General features: G+C 37.3%; 1 protein-coding gene across 3 annotated transcripts in view; it reads right to left on the reverse strand.

The window, feature by feature from the left end:
* Positions 1 to 20,876, reverse strand: part of RCOR3 (REST corepressor 3) — a 51,748-nt gene that overhangs the window by 18,557 nt on the left and 12,315 nt on the right. For all 3 annotated transcript variants that reach the window (XM_052653625.1, XM_052653626.1, XM_052653624.1), the window contains exons 5-9: positions 18,696 to 18,857; positions 17,082 to 17,206; positions 16,126 to 16,204; positions 4,201 to 4,419; positions 661 to 738 (exon numbers count right to left, since the gene is read on the reverse strand). In XM_052653625.1, coding sequence (XP_052509585.1) covers positions 661 to 738; positions 4,201 to 4,419; positions 16,126 to 16,204; positions 17,082 to 17,206; positions 18,696 to 18,857 — 663 coding nt within the window. The remainder of the gene's footprint in view (positions 1 to 660; positions 739 to 4,200; positions 4,420 to 16,125; positions 16,205 to 17,081; positions 17,207 to 18,695; positions 18,858 to 20,876) is intronic.

Raw genomic sequence — 20,876 nt, forward strand, 5'->3', positions numbered from 1 at the left:
AAAAAAAAGAGAAAGAGAAAAGATTTTATAATAGAAGCTTCTGTAAAAAGGTATGATTGGACAATAAGCATTTAAGTACACCCTTAGACATCATCAATATAAAAAACATATTAAGTTTTAGGAGAAGTACAAGTAAGACTTGAGAAAATGGCCAATCGATATCTCGTATTTGGATTTCGTATTTTCCAGGATATAAACCCACACACTGAAATCCTAACTGGAAACCTGAGCCAGTAAACAAACATCCAAAACTAAAGTAAAATTTTGTTAAAACTGTTAAAATGAGCTCCTTGTGACCTTTTTCTTCCTGTTACCAATTTACACAGGTAGGAAACAGCTTTGAACAAACATTGCTATTGACCCCAAAATGCACTTCTTCATCAGCGACCTTCCAGTTTCACATGCACTGGGCCTACTATTATAGCTGTTTTGGGTGCTTGATTGCAAGCGCTAAAGACAGTAACGGAATGATGTAACCTAAATCATTAGCCAAGTCTCAAGAGACTGCCTATTTAAATAACAAAATAGAGACATAATAAATTATCTATATAATAACACCTTCAAAGCGCACATGTAACCAAAATATAGTAGTTGAACACTGTATACCTCAAAGAACAAGGCTGCACCATACTTAGTCACATATACTCTTCAGTAACATACCTCAGGAGGCTTGAATTCTTCAATTCCACCTTCCATTTTCTGTTTAAGCGCACTGTTTACTTGCTTAGCATTCTGAACCTTCAAAAAACAGCCAAAAATATGAATCAGATCATGTACTTAGGTGAATTTTTGAGTATTAATAAGTGAAAAGGATATATATTAAAAACCCTGTTACCCCAGGGGGATAGAACACTTATCGCACTTCGGGTGGAATACACACTCATTCAAGTAGCATACACATCAACTATATACATACCTAACAGACTAATTGACAGTTCATAAAAAATCATTTAATTCTCACAACTACTCTGTGAAGTAAGTATAATCAGTTCTGTTATAAGCTGACATGTGCATTCTCAAAAGCCACAGTACTATGCAAACTGCACAGTGAAAACCACAGGGCTTATGGGGAAAAAGAGCTTGAGACACAACACTCAAAAACTTCATCAATTACACACAGCACAGTTCTAAACAGTAAGGAAATTCACAATTGATACAATAAAGATGATGCTTTACCTTAAAAGGTTGCTTACATAAGTGGCTGCCAAAATAACTACAACTTGTGAATTGTTGGGAAGTGGTAAAAGAGTTATTTGAAATCAGATGAAAAGTTTTAACACCAGATGTGGGTGTGTATGGCAAATAACACAGTATATGCCCACACAGTTCAAATGGGAACTGTGTGGGCATACACTCAGCTAGGTGTAGTTCTTCACTAACAAAAATCGCATGTAAGCAAATGCAAAAGTCACATTATGTTCAAATTGTGCCCATGTGTATCAATGATGTTGGAACAGATTCATGCTTTCAAAACAAGCACTAGAGCAAAACTGGACTTTGATTTAAACAGCAGAAATGAAGGAGTGGTGGTGGTACACAAGATGGGTCAAAGAAATAACTTGGAAACAAAATTAAGACACCTTTGTAAACAATTGATTGTGGAGAATTAGGGAGAAGGAGGAATCAAGGATAATAACTGTTTCGTCACTGGCTGGAGTAACTGAGTATACACGGTGTTATTCAACCAGACAGGGAGTGCAAAAAGGGGAACAGATTACTTGTGGACATGGAAGAAATCAGTCTGGACACTGCTTATGAGATGTTTGGGATAATAAATGGTAGAATTTGTAAATCTAAGAATGTAAATCTTCACTATGTTACACATCAAATGAATATTCAAGAAAGGAACTTAAAGCTTTAAAAAAGTTCTTTCACAAGAATCAACAAAGGACTTTTCTGGTGGTCCAGTGGCTAAGAATCCACAGAGGACACAGGTTCAATCCCTGGTCCAGGAAGATTCCATGTGCCATAGAGCAACTACGCCTGTGAGCCACAACTACTGAAGCCTGTGCTTGGCAAGGAGGAAAACCACTACAATAAGAAGTCCGCGCACCAGAACGAAGAGTAGCCCCTGCTCACAGCAACCAGAGAAAGCCCTCATGCAGCCCAGAGACTCAGCACAGCCAAAAATAAATAAATAAACAAATAATTTTTTTAAAAATCAATAAAAATAGCTTATAAGTGAAGTAATAGTGGAGTAGTAGTACTGATGACTCAGTATGATTTACAGGTGGCTGAGAACATTTTATTCATTATTTTAAAAAATTCTAAGCACTTTAAAAATATCACAGGCAAAGTGTTTTAGAAGTTCTCTAAAGAGAAGGGGTGCTGTGGGTTGGAAGATGAGAGTCTTCTACACACATTTATGGTTTGACTAAAGGCAAAGCATTCAATCAAATATATACTATATATACTTGAGAATCTAGCATCATAAGTCAAAAGAAAGGAATTCTAAGAAGGAGGAGGTGGCTTTCAAACGAGATAAGAACCAAGAAGAGGGCACTCGACTGGGCAACTTGTTCATGAACAATCTTAAGACAGCTTATTCAGTGGCAGAAGTGGGATGGGATGTGGGACAGAAACTAGATTGGGAAGCCTCTGAAAATAAGTGGTAAGAAAGCAGAGGAAGCTAATGTGGTAGATTTTGATATTTATTCTGGAACTTTGCTGGAGAAGAAAACAGAAATATAAAAGCAGTTTGGGTAAGTAACCAGGGTCAAGGGGTAGAGAAATCTGAATGTTTAGGATAGAGAAAAACCATCTTGGTCCCATACTACCCTGTTGCAAAGTTCTTACATTATATGGAAGTGGTAATAATATTAACTCTCATGGTGCATGCTGTGATATCTAAACAAGGATGACACTGTAAGCTAAGGATGCATGTTGTAATCCCTAAAGTAACTACAAAAAAAAAACAAGAAGAGATATAGCTTAAAAATATAAATATGACCATGTTATACACCTCTTTTAAATTCTTCAGTAGTTTCCTCACTCATGATGAATTTTAAATTTAACATGCCCTTCCTATAAATTTCTGTCTAGCTCTTCAAATAACCTGCTAAAGGCAAGTAGGAATTAATGAAGCATTTTAAGATGAGTGATCTTGATTACACAAGTATTTTAGAAGAATAACATTGATGAAATGTGTAACAAGGGACTGAGAGGACGGAGACAGCAAGGAGAATCAACATGATAGTTATACTCAGAAAAGAGGTGATAGGGGCCATAACAAGGATAGTAGTGATGAGATTAAAAAGCTGGGGATTGATTTAAAGGAAATTTCAGAGATAAAATAATCTACCACTTGAATTTGTGTGTGTTGAGAGAGTAATACAGGCAAGGGATGAGTAAAAGATAAATTCAGATGTTTCAACAAACAAGGAACAGAAAAAAAAATCTTTTGGGAGTTAGATGAGATGTCTAACAGGTAGTTGGAAATATAGCTATAGAGCTTAGGAGAAAAGCCACAGCTTAGGAAGTAAACTCAGAAGTCACTGGCAAGGTTGGTTAATTTATACCAAGAAAGCCCAGTCTTAAAACAACAACAGAAATAAATAAATAAATAAAGGAAAAGCCAGAGAAAGACTGGAGACCTAATAACAACCAATAATCAGTACGTATTATGCGCAAGGTACTGATGTTTTAAGCATTTACCCTATATTACCTTGTTTAATTCCTCCCAACCAAAATATCATTATCCTCATTTTAAGACAGAGAAACTGAAGTTGAGAGAAGTTAAACAGCTCCCCTAGGGTTGTGCAGGAAGCAGACAGTGTAGCTAGGTCTAGAGCTTAAGATCACGGGCCCTAAACCTCATCCACTGCCTGATTATGCTAGAGAAACTTTTCGATAAGACTGCTGCTACTGCGACTGATGCTAGTAATGACAATCCATGAGTGTCATCTCAAATAACTCTCAACAATCTGCAAGAGAAGTAAGATTATCATCTCTAATTTTATTAATAAACAATGGAAGCTTAGATTCTATTATTTCCCAGCATCACAGAGCTAACAGTAGCAATGCTGGGATTCAAATCTAAAATACTCAGTGGCATCTTATAATTTGAAAACAAGGTAAGTAAGAAAGATAAAACTTATGTAACTGAGTGGTTGAGAAAAATCTGTAAAAAAACTGAGTTTACAGGGATAAAGTAAATAAGCAAAATGGACAGAATCATCAAAAATAATTTTTATAAAATACCTGACGTTTTAAAGAGATCAACTCCATGTCCAGTTGCCTCAGGATGGTGTTGGCTGCATTGGGGCTACAGGAAACAGCTACCACATCTTCTTGGGTTAAATACATGCCCTTAGGTGGACGGCACTTAGAACGCTGAGAATGATGGCGGTGTTGCAAACTCTGATATTCTCTCCTCCCCAGTCCAATCTTGCTAGTTTGGACAGGCTGGTCAGTATTACCCTGGAAGAAAAAATAATAACAGGTCATCTGGGTTTGTATACAGGTGTAAGTTGAAAACAGTCTATTACTAACAGATTACTAACAGAAGTATCTGTTACATTAAGTGTACCTACTAAATACTTCTCACCATTTATATTACATATGAGTCCAAACACACACACACAAAACAACTATCAATTAGGGGGAAATGAGCATACAACATAACGTATGTTTCATTAATCCACTCAATAAAATGTTAGGTTTCTATGCCCAGAAGACTATGAACAAATGAAAAAATAAGGTGGATTTTCTATTATTTCAGTTTGCTTCATGATTTCAAGATGAGATATATTTTCTCTCAGCAATAAGGGGGGGGTGCGTAAGCTACAACTTACTAAGTGCAAAGCTGTAAAGAAAGTAAAAAATGGGGCAAATTAGGAATCATGACAACTGGTAGCTCAGACAACTGGTAAAAAAGAGATAACATTTTATTCTCACTTCAGAGTTGTTGAAAGAGAACTATGCCTCTAAAAATTAAAAAGAGCACAAGATTATTTTAATACTAACAACATTTCTAAACTCCAAGTCTATTTACCTGTGAATAAAGTAACATTGAAATTTTCACTTTGGAAGAGGTTTAAAAAGTTCTAATAATGATCACTATGAACTTTTAAGTAGGATTTCATTATTATATTTGCAATATTCTTAAAAACTGTGATGTAAAAATACAATGCTATTCTGTGCTTCTAAGATACGAATCCATTAGAAACTGTGTCCCATTAGGCTGAAGACAATATACTGAATAGATTTAATAATTCATTAAAAAAGGAACTCTGCGTAAAAGTCATAATATAATTATATAGTACCCAGTACTGTAATTCACTCTGTTCTTTAAAACTCAATTCAAAGCAACACATGACAGATTTGATGTTCAGGGAAAATCCTCCCAGTATAGCACTCCTAAAATTGCTAGATCAAGTATTCTTAAAATCTTTTAAAATTCATTTCTGAGCTGGCAGAGAAGTGAAGAAATCCCTCAGAGACCAGAAATGATGAGAAAGCAGGAGAGAGATAAGCAAGAATGCAGGAGCTGACACTTGCCTAAAGAACAGTGGACAACAGGTGAAGAGCGCAAGAGTGAAAGCCAGAACTCTGGAAGGGGAGGGGGCTCCAACATCATGCAAAGTAGGAAAAATGACCCTGCTCTGCAAAGGGAGGATGATTTAAAGAAAGTCAAGACCACTTCAACCTTGGCTCAAAGCAAAGCAAAGAAACCAAAAAGAGTCTTTCCTGAGAATCCCTAGCCACAGGCCTATATTCAGACAGGTCTGGAGACTAAATTTATATGAACTGTCTGGCCTGAAAAACCCCAAATCAAAAATTTACTTTAGAGTGTCTCAGGTTGGTAGGGCTTTCAGTTAGCAGAAGTAAATGCAAGCTGTCTTTAGAAGAACGCACTGTAAATGCAGGTCTTGAAAATTTTCAACAAACATGTTCCAAGGAAAATGAGCTCACAACTACAAACTGCCAAACAAGCCTCCTGAGTAAAACACTGCAGAAGGCAAACAACAGAATTACATCTGCAGAGATCACAACTATTATAATTACTGGATAAAGAGAATACAATAAAGATGCTATACATGTACAAAGAAAGAAAGAATTGAAAATATGGAATATTCTTATAAGAAATGAGTCCATCAAAACTGACCAAGTGGACAGGCAAAAAAACCAAACAGAACATCTGGAAATAAAAAATATTATAAATCAGATTAGAAATTCAATGGATGGGTTACTCAGCAGACTAGACAGAGCTCAAAAGAAAATTAGTGACTCTGAATGCACCTATGAGAAAAATGCCCAAAACGTAGCATGGAAGTATGGAAAGACATGGAATACATGAGTGATTGAGACATGTGAAAAGTCCATTACATTTCTAAAAGAATTCTCAAAAGAAAGCATAGAGAGGATGAAGGAGACTTTAGATTCAAAGATTCAACAAATGAGAATTTTACAGAACTTAAGATAGGATTTAGAAAGTACAAAGCAATCCAAAGCAAGTTTCAAAAAAAAAAAAATCCATAGCCATATACTTCAAAATAAACTATGGAACACTAAAGACAAAGAAGAGATCATAAAAGCAGACAAAGAGAAAAGTTAAATTACCTCCAAAGAAGGGTGTGGAGAAGAGCACCCTCTTGCACTGTTGGTAGGAATGTAAACTGACATCACATTATGGAGATTCCTTAAAAAACCAGGACAGAACTACCATATGACCCAACAATCCCACTAATCGGCATGCAACCTAAGAAAACCATAACTGAAAAGAGATGTTGCAGCACTATTGAAAATAGCTAGGAAGCAAACCAGATGTCCATCGACAGATGAATGGGTAAAGAAGCTGTGGTATATACCTACAATGGAATATTACTCAACCATAAAAGAAAAACACCATTTGAGTCAGCCCTAATGAGGCAGATGAACCTAAAGCCTGTTATACAGTGAAGTAAGTCAGAAAAAGAAAAACAAGTATCGTTCATTAACGTGTGTGTGTGTGTGTGTGTATATATATATATATATATATACGGAGAAGGCAATGGCACCCCACTCCAGTACTCTTGCCTGGAAAATCCCATGGACGGAGAAGCCTGATAGGCTGCAGTCCATGGGGTCGCTAACAGCCGGACACAACTGGGCGACTTGACTTTCACTTTTCACTTTCACGTGTTGGAGAAGGAAATGGCAACCCACTCAAGTGTTCTTGCCTGGAGAATCCCAGGGACGGGGGAACCTGGTGGGCTGCCATCTATGGGGTTGCACAGAGTTGGACATGACTGAAGTGACTTAGCAGCAGCAGTTAGCATACACACATATATATAAAATCTAGAAAGATGATACCAATGAGCTTATTTGCAGGGCAGCAGTGGAGATGTAGACAGAGAGAACAGACTTGTGGACACAGTGGGGGAAGGAGAGGGTGGGACGAATTGAGAGAGCAGCATGGAAACATATAAATTACCATATGTAAAACAGCCAGCCAGAGGAAATTTGCTGTATGACGCAAGGAGCTCAAATCAGGTGCTCTGTGACAACCTAGAAGGGTGGGAGGTGGGACGGAGGTCCAAGGGGGAGGAGACATATGTATACCTATGGCTGATTCATGTTGATGTTTGGCAGAAACCAACACAATATTGTAAAGCAATCAAAAAATTTTTTTAAATTATCTCCAAAAAAAAAAAAAAAAAATTACCTCAAAAGGAATGATAGCAGACTGCCTGACAGCAGACTTCTCTAAAGCAATGATAGAAATCAGAAAGCAGCAGAATAATATCTTCAAATAATATCGGTCAACCTAAGAGTCTAACCCCAGTAAAACTAAGCGTTTAAGAAATAGGCATTTTGGACATTCCAAAACTGACTGTGTTAATAATCAATAGACTCTCATTAAATTAATCTGTAAAAGATACACTTAGGAAAAAAGAAAAATTATTTTCAAAGAAAGTTCTAAGATTCAAGAATGAAAGGTAAGCAAAATTAAGTGTTTTAAGTATTAAAAATTGGGTAAATTTCTTGTTAGTTTAGTAAATCTAACACTGACTATATGTCTAATGTGATATATTAAAAAATAAGATGTAACTAAAACTGGAAAAAAATAGCATATAAAACAAGGTAGTGGCTGAAGTCAAAGCATCTTAATGGACTTAAATTAACCAGAAGCTCATTAAAAGCACCAAAATTAGACTTTAAAAGTTAAATATGCAAGATAAAACTTCCAGAGTATACAATAAGAACAGAAATATAGAAACATTCCAAACCAGTAGAGAATAAAATTAAAAAAAAATCAAACAAGAGATGAACTCTTGATCCAAAAAGAAAGTCAAATAGAAGATAAAAGTAAGAAATTATAAAAATACAAATATCAATCATAACTGGTATAAAGGGGCTAAATTCTCTAGATAAAATAAAAAATACCACATATCTCTTCCTATAAGACATATATACTTAAAATATGAGGACACAGAAATGTTGAAAGTAAGGAATAACGATATACCAGTCAAACACAACAGAAGAAAGATGACAAAGCTATCAGTTCAGTTCAGTCGCTCAGTCATGTCCAATTCTTTGCAACCCTATGGACTGCAACAGGCCACCCTATGGACTGCAACAGGCCAGGCTTCCCTGTCCATCACCAACTACTCCTGGAGCTTGCTCAAACTCATGTCCATCGAGTCAGTGATGTCATCCAACCATCTCATCCTCTGTCATCCCCTTCTCCTCCTGCCCCCAATCCCTCCCAGCATAAGCGTCTTTTCCAATGAGTCAACTCTTTGCATGAGAGGGCCAAAGTACTGGAGTTTCAGCTTCAGCATCATTCCCTCCAAAGAAATCCCAGGACTGATCTCCTTCAGAATGGACTGGTTGGATCTCCTTGCAGTCCAAGGGACTCTCAAGAGTCTTCTCCAACACCACAGTTCAAAAGCATCAATTCTTCGGCGCTCAGCCTTCTTCACAGTCCAACTCTCACATCTATACATGACCACTGGAAAAAGCATAGCCTTGACTAAACGGACCTTGTTGGCAAAGTAATGTCTCTGCTTTTTAATATGTTGTCTAGGTTGGTCACAACTTGCTACTAAACCACCACCTAGGTTTGTCATAACTTTTCTTCCAAGGAGCAAGTGTCTTTTAATTTCATAGCTGCAATCACTATCACCATCTGCAATGATTCTGGAACCCAAGAAAATAAAGTCTGGCACTGTTTCCATTGTTTTCTCATCTATTTGCCATTAAGTGATGGAACCAGATGCAAAGATCTTCATTTTTTGAATGCTGAGTTTTAAGCCAGCTTTACGCTCTCTTTCACTTTCATCAAGAGGCTCTTTAGTTCTTTGTCGCCTTCTGCCGTAAGGGTGGTGTCATCTGCATATCTGAGGTTATTGATATTTCTCCCGGCAATCTTGATTCCAGCTTGTGCTTCATCCAGCCCAGCATTTCACATGATGTACTCTGCATATAAGTTAAATAAGCAGGGTGACAATATACAGCCTAGACATACTCCTTTCCCAATTTGGAACCAGTCCATTGTTCCATGTCCAGTTCTAACTGTTGCTTCTTAACCTGCATACAGATTTCTCAGGAAGCAGATAGAGCTATACCAGACAAATAATCTTTAAAAGTAGAAGATAAAAGTTTCAAATTCAACAAAACAGTTACTACCCATCTAATAAGTAATAGCTTCAAAATACAGTTATTTCTCAATAATCCATCAGAAAAGAACATAAACACCTACAAAACCAATACTAGCAAGTAGGCAAGCAGTAACAGAATACTGATTTCAATCATATTAACTGGCTAGCTTCAATTAAGACACATTAAAAAAACCCCTATAACCAGTAATTAAAAGTATATATTACTCTCAAGCACACATGGAAAAACATTCATGAAAATTCAACATTCTAGATTTGGAGGTTTTAGAACATATCCTCAAATTCCTCAACATTCCAACCACTGGGAAGAGAGACTCTCTATCCTATTCTCTTTGATTCTGGACCAAGTTCAGTAGCTCACTTATAACCAACAGAATGTAACACGTGTGACACTGAGTAACTTGCAAGGCTAGGCCAGAAATGGCTAGGTACCTTCTCTCTCTGCTTTGGGGATGATTACTTTGGAGGAAACCAGCCACGGTAAGAAGCCAGATTACTAGGGGACCACCAGGCTATAGAGGAATGCGTGGCTCAGAGGTTAAAGCATCTGCCTGCAATGTGGGAGACCTGGGTTCTATCCCTGGGTCAGGAAGATCCCCTGGAGAAGGAAATGGCAACCCACTCCAGTATTCTTGCCTGGAGAATCCCATGGACAGAAGAGCCTGGTGGGCTATAGTCCACGGGGTCGCAAAGAGTCCGACATGACTGAGCGACTTCACTTTCACTTTAGCTGACAGTCAGGTGAGCAAGTCCAAAACCTTCAATAACATCCTACTTGATGCTGAAACCTAAAATTATTCTCTCTAAAGTCAGGAATAAGATAAAAATATTTGCTATTATAACTTCTCTTCAACATTATACTGGTGATTTTAACCAGTTCAGTAAGAGCAGAAATAAAAAGTATTACAAGGATTGAAAAGAAATAAAACTGCTATTATTTTCAGATAATATAAACCTCTATATAGGAAATGCAAACTAATCTATAAACAGGTAACAGATTTCATTTCTCTCCAGTTTATATATAGATTCAATGGAATATCAAGTAGGGCTCTCCTACTTTGAAGTTTGAGACAAAGGTCCAAAAATAGCCAAGGAAGCCTTAAGAAGCACTACCAAGTAAGGGGAGATATCCCAGCAGCTATCAAGGTTTATTATAAAGTTATACTAGCTAAGACGCTGTGCGACTGACAGGAGGAGCAGACTGGAAAGCCAGTGAGAGTGCAAATGTTAACTTGAGTCTCTGCAGCCCCACAGACAGTAGCCCGCCAGGCTCCTCTGTCCATGGGATTCTCCAGGCAAGAATACTGGAGTGGGTTGTCATTCCCGTCTCCAAGGGGTCTTCCCGACCCAGGGATTGAACTCGGGTCTCCTGCACTGCAGGTGGAATCTTTACCATCCGAGCCAGCAGGGAAGCCCCTAGAGAGCCATACTTATATAGAAACCTCATCCATGATAGAGCTGATATGGCAGACCAGTTGAAAGAGATGAACTCATTTTCATATTAGAAAACAAAACAAAACGGGTCTTTATCCGGCAACATAAACCAAACCTAATTACTGACAGATAAAGGACGTAAGTGTAAAAAGCAAAATTTTTAAATTTACAGAAAAAATATAGAATATTGAAATTTCAATATTTACGTACTTTTGATGACATAGCTGTTCATCAAAGCATGTAAAGAGAGTAAAAAAAGATAAACCAAGAACTGCTAAAAGATCTCTGCAACACAGTTAACCAAAAAATTAGTATCTAGAATATACAAGGAATTCAGTAAGAAAAAAATTCATACATTCTCTTTAAGAAAAAGACAAAACCAAACCAACAGATAAAACACAAATACGCACTTTAAAAAAGACATAATAATATATAATAAACAGATGGAAAAATAATCAGCCTCATTAGTAACCTGATGAATGAACTGAGAACACAATAAGATACTATTTCAGATTATCAGGTTCCTAATATCTTGGAAGACTTATCATATAAAGTACTGTCAGTGAATGCTGCATGCTCAGTCGTGTCTGATTCTTTGCAACCCCATGGAGTGCAGCCCACCAGGTTCCTTTGTCCTTGAAATTCTCCAGCCAAGAATACTGGAGTGGGTTGCCATTTCCTTCTCCAGGGGATCTTCTTGATCCAGGGACTGAACCTATGTCTCCTGCATTGGCACACAGATTCTTCACCTCTGAGCCACCTGGGAAATCCTGAAGTACTGGCAAGGAAGTTGGGTAATGAGTACTCTCCTAGCCAATAGAAGTACATCAAATGTAGAAAATGATTTGCTATTATCTAGAAAAGTTAAACACAGTTATAGTCTAAAATAGAGTGACGCTAGTGATAGAGAACCCGCCTGCCAATGTAGGAGATGTAAGAGATGTGGGTTCGATCCCAGGGTCAGGAAGATCCCCTGGAGGAGGGGATGGAACCCACTCCAGTATTCTTGCCTGCAGAATCCCATGAACAGAGGAGCCTAGTGGGCTACAGCTCACAGGGTCACAAAGCGTCAGACACGACAGAAGCGGTTTAGTTCACACATTCCCAGGAAAAGTTAAACATGGCTACAGTCTAAATAGAGTAATGCCACTCCAAACAATTGTAGGGTATTACTACTCACTAAGTCGCGGGTGGCATTTTGGTGGAATAATCTGCACTGCGCACTTCAGGAGACCTGGCATCCCTTTCCCACTCTAGAGTGTCCTGCTAAGAGTGTCCGTCAACCAGAAACACCTCCATAATTTTTACATGTCCCTTATGCAAGTAATACTAAACCTTGCTGAGAACTGCTATCGCACAGGAGCTGTTGTATATGTACGGATCCAGGATATGCTCTTATCAGTACTGTTCATAATAAGAAGCAGCTAGAAACAATGTCCACTAATTAGAGTAGGTAAGTGGTGGCACATGCATACAATGGATGCATACGATTTCCTTCCAGGTTCCCACTGGAAAGAAAGGACTTCTGTTTCTTAAGCTCAGTGATGGACACACTGGTGTTTATTACTATTCTTCAAATTGTACAGTCTATGGTATGTATAGTTTCATAATTTTTAAAAGTTAAAAATAAAAACCTTTCCATATAACGCATCATTAACTTGCAGAAGCAGCTGTGTGTTAAAGGCAATGCTACAGCATCATTGTCTGCCTGGTGCCCCTGTCATCTGGGAAAGAGCAGAGAACTGAATGAAACTGCTGACACACAGTGCCAGCCCTGGACCACAACCCTGCAGCATGTTTTTAACACTTTTTAAATTTTACTCCCCTCACTGTCTTTTGCTAATGGGATGAGATTATTGGCAAACAAAAGACCAAATGTATAAGTATCACCTCGCATGGTTGGACAAAACAGTATTCTACATACACACATTTCCTAGGTAACTAAACCCAAATCCCTAATCTCTCATATTTGTCCAGCAATTAAGAGTTTATAGTGTATATTCTTATCTGTTAAAATATATTTGATTGACTGCCTACTGTGTACCAGGCCCTGCAGTTGAGACTCATCTCTTGCTCTGTAAGAGCTTACCACTCAAGGATAGGCAGGCAGGTGAGGGGAGATTAGATGTACACAAGTACCACTCAGCTCAATGAGGACTGCAATGGATTTAAAGAAAAACAAGGAAGCAATCAATTCAACATGAGGTAAGGGGAGTTCATAGACAAGCTACATATTGCAGAGTTACGAGGAATTTGCCAGGCCTGTTTGAGAAGAAAGGGAAAAAAGCTAGAAAAACAGACCAACAAAGAGCAAGCGCCAGGGCACTAAAACACTTACCTGAGCCTCTCTTAGCAATGTGAAATAACAGTGGGGGTGGAGAATGTCTAACTAGAAAGGTTGTGTTTTATCCTATGGACAAAGCCACGGAGGAACTGCAAGCAGCAAACTTGGTTTTAAAAGGTTGTCTTAGCAACAGTGTAGAGAATGGTCTTGGAAGGTGTGGTGCAACATCTGGAGACAAGGTAAATTAAGATAAGATAGAAAATGTCAGTAATTCAGAGAAGAGATGGGAACCTAAAAATAAGGCAGTCACTAGAAGACCAAAGAGAAAAGAATAAAATTTACAGTTATCTGAGAGAGAAAATTAGAAACAATAATCACACAATGAACAGAGTAATTGAGAAGGAGAAAAAGAAGTCACTAAAACCGAGACACAATGGTTAAAAGTGGCTTCCACGCTCACTCAGCAGTAAAGAATCTGCCTGCCAATGCAAAAGACACAGGTTTGATCTCTGGGTTAAGATCATCCCCAGGAGAAGGAAACTCTCCAGTCTTCTGGCCTGGAGAATTCCATGGACAGAGGAGCCTGGCGGGCTACAGTCCTTGCGGTCGCAAAGAACTGGGCACAACTGAGCGACTAAATAACACTAGTTAAAAAGGTAGATGGGAATCAGAGAATGGTGTTATAAAAGTCAAATCCCGATTTTCAGAACAAGGGAGGGACCAATAATTTGAAATAATACAGGAAGCACAAGGAGAATGCACTGAGTAACCAGTCGCTGGATGTGGCAGTTAGGAAGGAGGTCACTGCTAATCTGTCAGCAGTTTGAGAGAAGTAAAGGGGCAGCAAGCTGAATGAAACAAACTCAAAGAGTGAAGTAATGCTAAGATAGATAGTGATGCTTGTAAACGACTGGAGCATACTTCTGGGCTGCAGTGAAAAGGCTGAAAGTATGGCAAAGAAACTGATGGAAAAGGTCCTAAAGGCAATATGCAGGGACAGGTAGGATCAAACTAGCAATGAAATTATACAGAACAAGGGGAGGGACCTTTCTTACTGTCAAAGAGAGGCACGCAGCACAGACTGTTCATTCAGTAATTTCATATTACTGCATTTGTGACATTTGAAAAGTCTGATCCTATCAAGCACCAGCAAGGAAGTGGGAAATGAGTACTGTATAAAGTGCTGGGGGGGGTGGGTACCAGATGTTCCAGGGTTACGGAAGCCCTGACTTCAAAGAGTTCACAGCTTAATAGGCAAAAAACAGTAATTTTAATATAATGTCCTAAGTGTAAATATACTCAGATAAAAAGTGTAGTGTGGTAGCACCGAGGTTAGGGGAGCGGCTGGAATTTAAGGGCATTCCTGCTTGATATTTTCTTCTTGAAGTAGAAAGTGAAGTTATCTGCTGAGTTTTTCAAGGGAGAGGGGAGGTGGTAGGTGATGTGTAGAAAAGGATGACTGTTCAAATACTTGCTTACACAATAAATCTTATTCAAGATTTATTATGTACTGGGTACTATAATAAATGCTTTTATATATATTACCTAGTTGATTGTCAGAACAACCTATTATTTTAATTTTACCAATGGAAAAAACTGAAAATTACAGGTTAAAAATTGAGAGATGCTAAGGGTTACACTGAGATTGAAAACTATTTTTTGAAAGTACCAACAATGTACATGATTGTGTAATCTTCTCTTGTAACACCAGACCAAGAATAGCAATTTATCCAGCATTGTGGGTTTATAGGGTTAGAGAAGGGATAGCAGAAGAGTGAGAGAAATGGGGAGTTACAGACACTAGGAAGAGAGCAACTTAAGGAAATGGCCATTTGGTCTAAGGTTCAGGGAGACAAGGAGGCTTGGGAAAAAGTGAAGGATTCAGGGAATCTGAGAACCTTTAGCAGCAGTAAGAAAATCAGTGACGTATCAAGCTGAGTAGAATTTTTCAAATTTCACTGACAAAAGATGACAAGTGCCAGAACGGGCCATGGCATTGAGTTCCTTAAGAGGAGGAATGCGAGTCATTCAATTGGATGGAGTCACATTGCTGTCTCCAATTTTCAATGTTATTTTCACAAGTTGCCTATACATCACAAACCTTTACCCACTGACATCTAGTATATATATTTTTTACAATTATTTAATTCCTTGCCTTAATAAATGAGCATGTATATCAATTTAAAACTTTTCAAGATTTGAAGTCATCACCATTATCATTAAACTGAGGAGTATGACTGCATTTCTAGTTGGGAATTCTTTCATCTCTTCCTTTGAGGCAGCTTTCAATTTTCACTGCTGTTAGTATACCTGGTACTAATTTCTAATTTGTTATAAAATGGAATAAACTAAACGTTCTCCAAAAAAATATTCTACACTTAATATTGTCTCATCGAAGAGTGATTTTACTTCTTTTCTATGGATTAAAGAACAGGTGTTGTGGGTCGTTTCCTGGAGGTTCAGTGGTTAGGGTTCCCAGTTTTCACTGCTGTGGCCCAGGTCCAATCCCTGGTCAGGGAACTGAGATCCTACAAGTCGTGTAGAGTGGCCAAAAAAAAAAAAAAGAACAGGCATCACGGGAGGGCTTTTATACCTCTGAATGGATGAGATAATCCCCAAATTACTTAAACTACTGGCTAACTGGAATTCTTGATGTTTTTGCTTTTCCAAAAAACTTCAATTAACATTGAAATTTACTACCTTCTAATCCATTATATAAAAATGCTTTTCTTAATATGAAGTACTGCTCATTTTTTTGGAGTGAATTTGTGGAACAGTTACAAGGACTCTAATGATCATCATTACCTCTTTCTTGGCTTCTTTTTTGGGATCATAATCACTATCGTTTCCATCCACTGGGTGTGTTTCTTCCACGTCATCATCACTGAAAAGAAACAAAGATTAATAAATTTAACTCACTTTTTATTCTATTCCAGTGTTCTTATCAAACTGCAATATAGCTACCTAGTAATTTTACTAAATATTCCCCAGGAGTTATCCTTAGGAAGACAAGTTTTCATAATTTAGATTCCTCTAGTGTTTAGAAACATTTATCCTTTTAGGTATATAGAATCATTTAAGCAAACATTTCCAGCTAAAAAACAGAGACTTAATAGGAAAGATATTTAGAAAGAAATATCATTTGGGAGAAAGAACATATATAGTAATTTGATGTAATATTTATTATTTCAGTTCTCCAACTGGAGGATAAAGACAGACAAAAACCAGAAAGCAAAACACTCTCTTATATGATCAGAAAGACACAGCTATAATAACGTGGACTTCAGTTATTCAGGTAACTGTGGAAAGACCATCTTCCAGAGACTATATTTCTTTTTTTTCCCCCTTAGTTTTTCACTGCACAGCTTGGCATGTGGGATCTTAGTTCCCCAACCATGGATCAAACCACGCTTCCTGCAGTGGAAGCATGGAGACTTAACCACTGGACCACCACAGAAGTCCCGAATATATTTTTTTAATACAGTCTAAATATATGTACTAAATATATCAATACTAAAGGGAAGCGTTTGTGATTAAATACGATTCAAATATAACTCAGTACAAAGGTTTGCTGACTCTCTGATTAACATTTAAAGAGTTGAAGAAAGTTCTTACAATGAAAATTTCTGATCACTCAGTTCTTCTTGTCAGAGCAGAAATAGGAATATAAGAATAAGAAGCATTTACAATGTGTTGTGATCACTGTTCTACCTTAGGAAATACAAGCAATACCTGTAACTATATAAAGGCATCCAACCTACCTGTCACCCTGATTATGTCTATTGGCTAGTTTACGAGCCTGGCGATCCATTAAGCTTGTCCTAGATCGAGTTTTTTTCCAGGAATAGTAATATTTCACAAGGCTAGCAATTGTCTTATCTGGAAGCTTGAAAAAAAAAAATCATATGTTAATATCAGCAAGTTTTTTCACAAACTCTGATTAACAGAATGAATAATATCTCTGGTATTATTCTTTGATACTTAGCAAACAAAAGCACAGACGAACAAAATTTTCCCAGGTACCTTTATGAATTATAGAGTTAAAAAGTGCAGCTACAGTCATAGAACCCCACCATACCTATGTCACTGATATTTGTAAATAAATATTCCTATTTATTCTGAGCAGAGAAAGGAGAGAAGGATGTCACAAACTAATATGATGTGAATGGCCCCAGAAGTCCACAGCAAAATGGAAATATTCCACATCTGTTTTCTTAGAGAGTTACTCTGCTCTTTCCACCCCCTCTGTAAACTGGATTTTTATAAACTGATTTATAATTCATATATCACAAAATTCACCAATTTAAAGTGCACAATTCAGAGGTTTTTAGCTTATCCACTAAGTTGTGCAACTACCACTATTTAATTTCAGACATTTTTATAACCTCAAGAAGAAACCTTAAACTTATTAACAGTCACTTCCTATTCTCCCTTTAACCCAGACCCTGGCAACTACTAATCTACTTTCTGTCTCTACAGATTTGCCTATTCTGGATATTTCATGTAAGTGGAATCACACAATATGTGGCCTTTTATGTTTGGCTTCTGTTGCTTAGCATAATGTTTTAAAGAAAAGCGATTCAGTATCATTTTGTTTTAAATCCTGGCTTTAAGATGATAAATAATGCAAACAGACTTGGATATTAAAAGGACTAATGGTCATGCACTACTTTGTCATATATTGACAAACAAGGACACACTGTTCCAATGAAAAATGTTGCTTTTGATTATGGAAGACACTTAGAAATATTTGCAAACATTTCTAATTTCCAAAATTCAACTTAAAAGAGTTTAATGCAACAACTTCTCAGAGTTATACAATTTTGACTAGAAACACAAAAAGTTTAAGAACTAGAAATAAAGATCAGTTTTTCTTTCAAAAAAAAAGGAACAGCCCCTGAACAATGTTGAAATGATACAGAATTTCTAACTATCAACAGTTTTCATATCCAAAAGAATATAAATTTGAAAATAAAATCCTCATGTTAAAAATGAAACATTTAATAAAACTGAAATTATGATTTTTCCTGAAATGATAAACTTATTTAGTAAGTCTATTAATCTTGGATCTTCCCAACCCCGGGATCGAACCCAGGTCTCCTGCACTGCAAGCAGACGCTTTAACCTCTGAGCTACCAGGGAAGCCCCCTTCACTTTCACTATCATAATCTTAACTTATTACAATGAAATGGAACATAATGATCACGTATTAAGAGTAGTTGTAGAAAATAAGACTATATGCAAATATATCTATTTCAAAGTATTTTTAACAATTAGACTGGAAAACTTTTTTGTATTTAATAATTAGGAAGTGTTTAACAACAGAATTAGGTATCACTCAGGTACGAACCACAGTAAAAGCAAAATTACCATACCATTTGCTGAATCCTGTGAAAGCTCTTCCCATGAAAACTAAAGGCTTGTTCAAATAGGACTTTATCTTCCACTGTCCACTCATCCGGAAAGGGAGTGAAATTAGGGAGATCAGCAAGGGACTTCTCAATGTTATGTTTATGCCAGAACAACATGCCAAGTGCCTTTGAAGAGAAATCATTCCCCTTTGGTTTTAATGGACTCATGTTCCACCACACTTGAGAGAGTTAAACACAAATCAGGTTAAAGTCTTAAGCCTATGACTTCAACTGAAGATACATTCAGTTTGGGGCTTTTAATCAGGGTGCCCAGGTAACAGAGCTCATTTCTTTCTTTCAAATCAGGGCCTCAGAATAGTAAATGTTCTTACATACCACATCTGCTGTAGAATCTAGGAAAAAGTGAGCTGAGGAGAGTGGCTATAATTACTAAAGCAGGTCTGTAGGCTCATATCAAGACTTTCACTCACATTTATTCATTTGTCAAGTGTAGGGAAAAATACGCTAAAAGGAAAAATAACCTGTAAGTCAATACTTGAATGAAACTATCAATTATAACACAAAACTAGAAGTGCTCAGACAAGAATCAGTAGAGAACTATTTATGTTTTAACCTGTTAGAAGTATCTGAGTACCTCAAATGCAACTTTTAACACTATTTTACCACATGTATTTTAAAGTTCTTTATTATTATAATGTACACAAAAAACTACTATAAGGCATATTAATAATTTCAATGAGTTTATTACCAAATCATAGGAAAACCTGAAATGGATAATTTCTGACAATTCAACAACTTTTCCTTCTATTGTAAGAGGTACACCTTTATCTTTACCGTAAGGTACTGATACTTTGGCCACCTGATGTGAAGAGCTGACCCACTGGAAAAGACCCTGATGCTAGGAAAGATTGAGGGCAGGAGAAGGGGAGGACAGGGGATGAGATAGTTGGATGGCATCACCGACTCAATGGACATGGCTTTGGGTGGACTCCGGGAGTTGGTGATGGACAGGGAGGCCTGGCGTGCTGTGGTTCATGGGGTCACAAAGAGTCAGACATCATGGGGTCACAAAGAGTCAGACACGACTGAGCGACTGAACTGACTGAGTATCATTTAGGGGATAAAGGTTTATTTTTTAAGAGGAGAGATAGTAACTTTTTAAACAGCATTAATTTCTCACTTTGGTAATACTTTGGTACTCTGGTAGTACTCCTTGAAAATGAACATGAAAATGGACACATATACAGTCATATTTCAAAGAATTAACCTTATCAAATAGTAAAAAGAAAGTCAAGTCTTAAAAACAAATTACATAAGCAAAGTCTTCAAAACCCTCAGAAAACTTAACTATATTTAGATTAACATCTCAATCTCACCAAAATGATTTTCTATAATTTAACCATGTTACTAACTATAAAATTAGCTCTTAATAATCCAGGTAACAGAAAGTTCACTTTTTCACTATTAATTCTGACAGAGGTTGATCTTATACTTAGTTGAAATGAAATGTAGAACGCCTATTTCACTTTCACCTGCCATGCTCTACATCCCCATCTCACTGGGGAGAATGGACCATATGTCACATGTGCATGTGCGCATGCTCAGTTGGTCAGTCCTGTTTGCGACGCCAAGGACTACAGCCTGTCAGGCTCCTCTGTCCATGGAATTTTCCAGGCAAGAATACTGGAGTGGGTTGCCATTTCCTCCTCTAGGGGATCTTCCTGACCCAGGGATCAAACCTTTGTCTCTTGCACTGGCAGGTGGATTCTTTACCACTGCACCACCTGGGCAGTCCCATACCACATATATCTCCTCTTAAAGTTATCTATTTTTTTTAAAAGCCCTTTGTGAATTATTTCCTTCAAAATTTAAAAACCTTAAAATATTTCTTTAAATAAAAAGTTTAGTTTCTAGGTCTTTTAGGTTAAAAAGTCAGAGAATTACTTCTACTTAAAAAAATCTTCCCTTTTGGTAAGTATATGCGAGTAATCCTTAAGGCTTTCAGATTTTTAAGAACTCAAAAAAAAAACAAACCACCCAGAGGTACTGAGAGACAAATGTTCAAGCCCTTGAGATAAATAATGTTTATAAAAGCAAAATCTTTAATGATGAAAGGTTAGACTTTGCTACAGCCTCCCAGGTAGCTCAAACAGTAAAGAAACTGCCCGCAATTCAGGAGACCTG

This window comes from Budorcas taxicolor, chromosome 16 (genome assembly GCF_023091745.1).
Source record: "Budorcas taxicolor isolate Tak-1 chromosome 16, Takin1.1, whole genome shotgun sequence".
Classification (NCBI taxonomy): Eukaryota; Metazoa; Chordata; class Mammalia; order Artiodactyla; family Bovidae; genus Budorcas; species Budorcas taxicolor.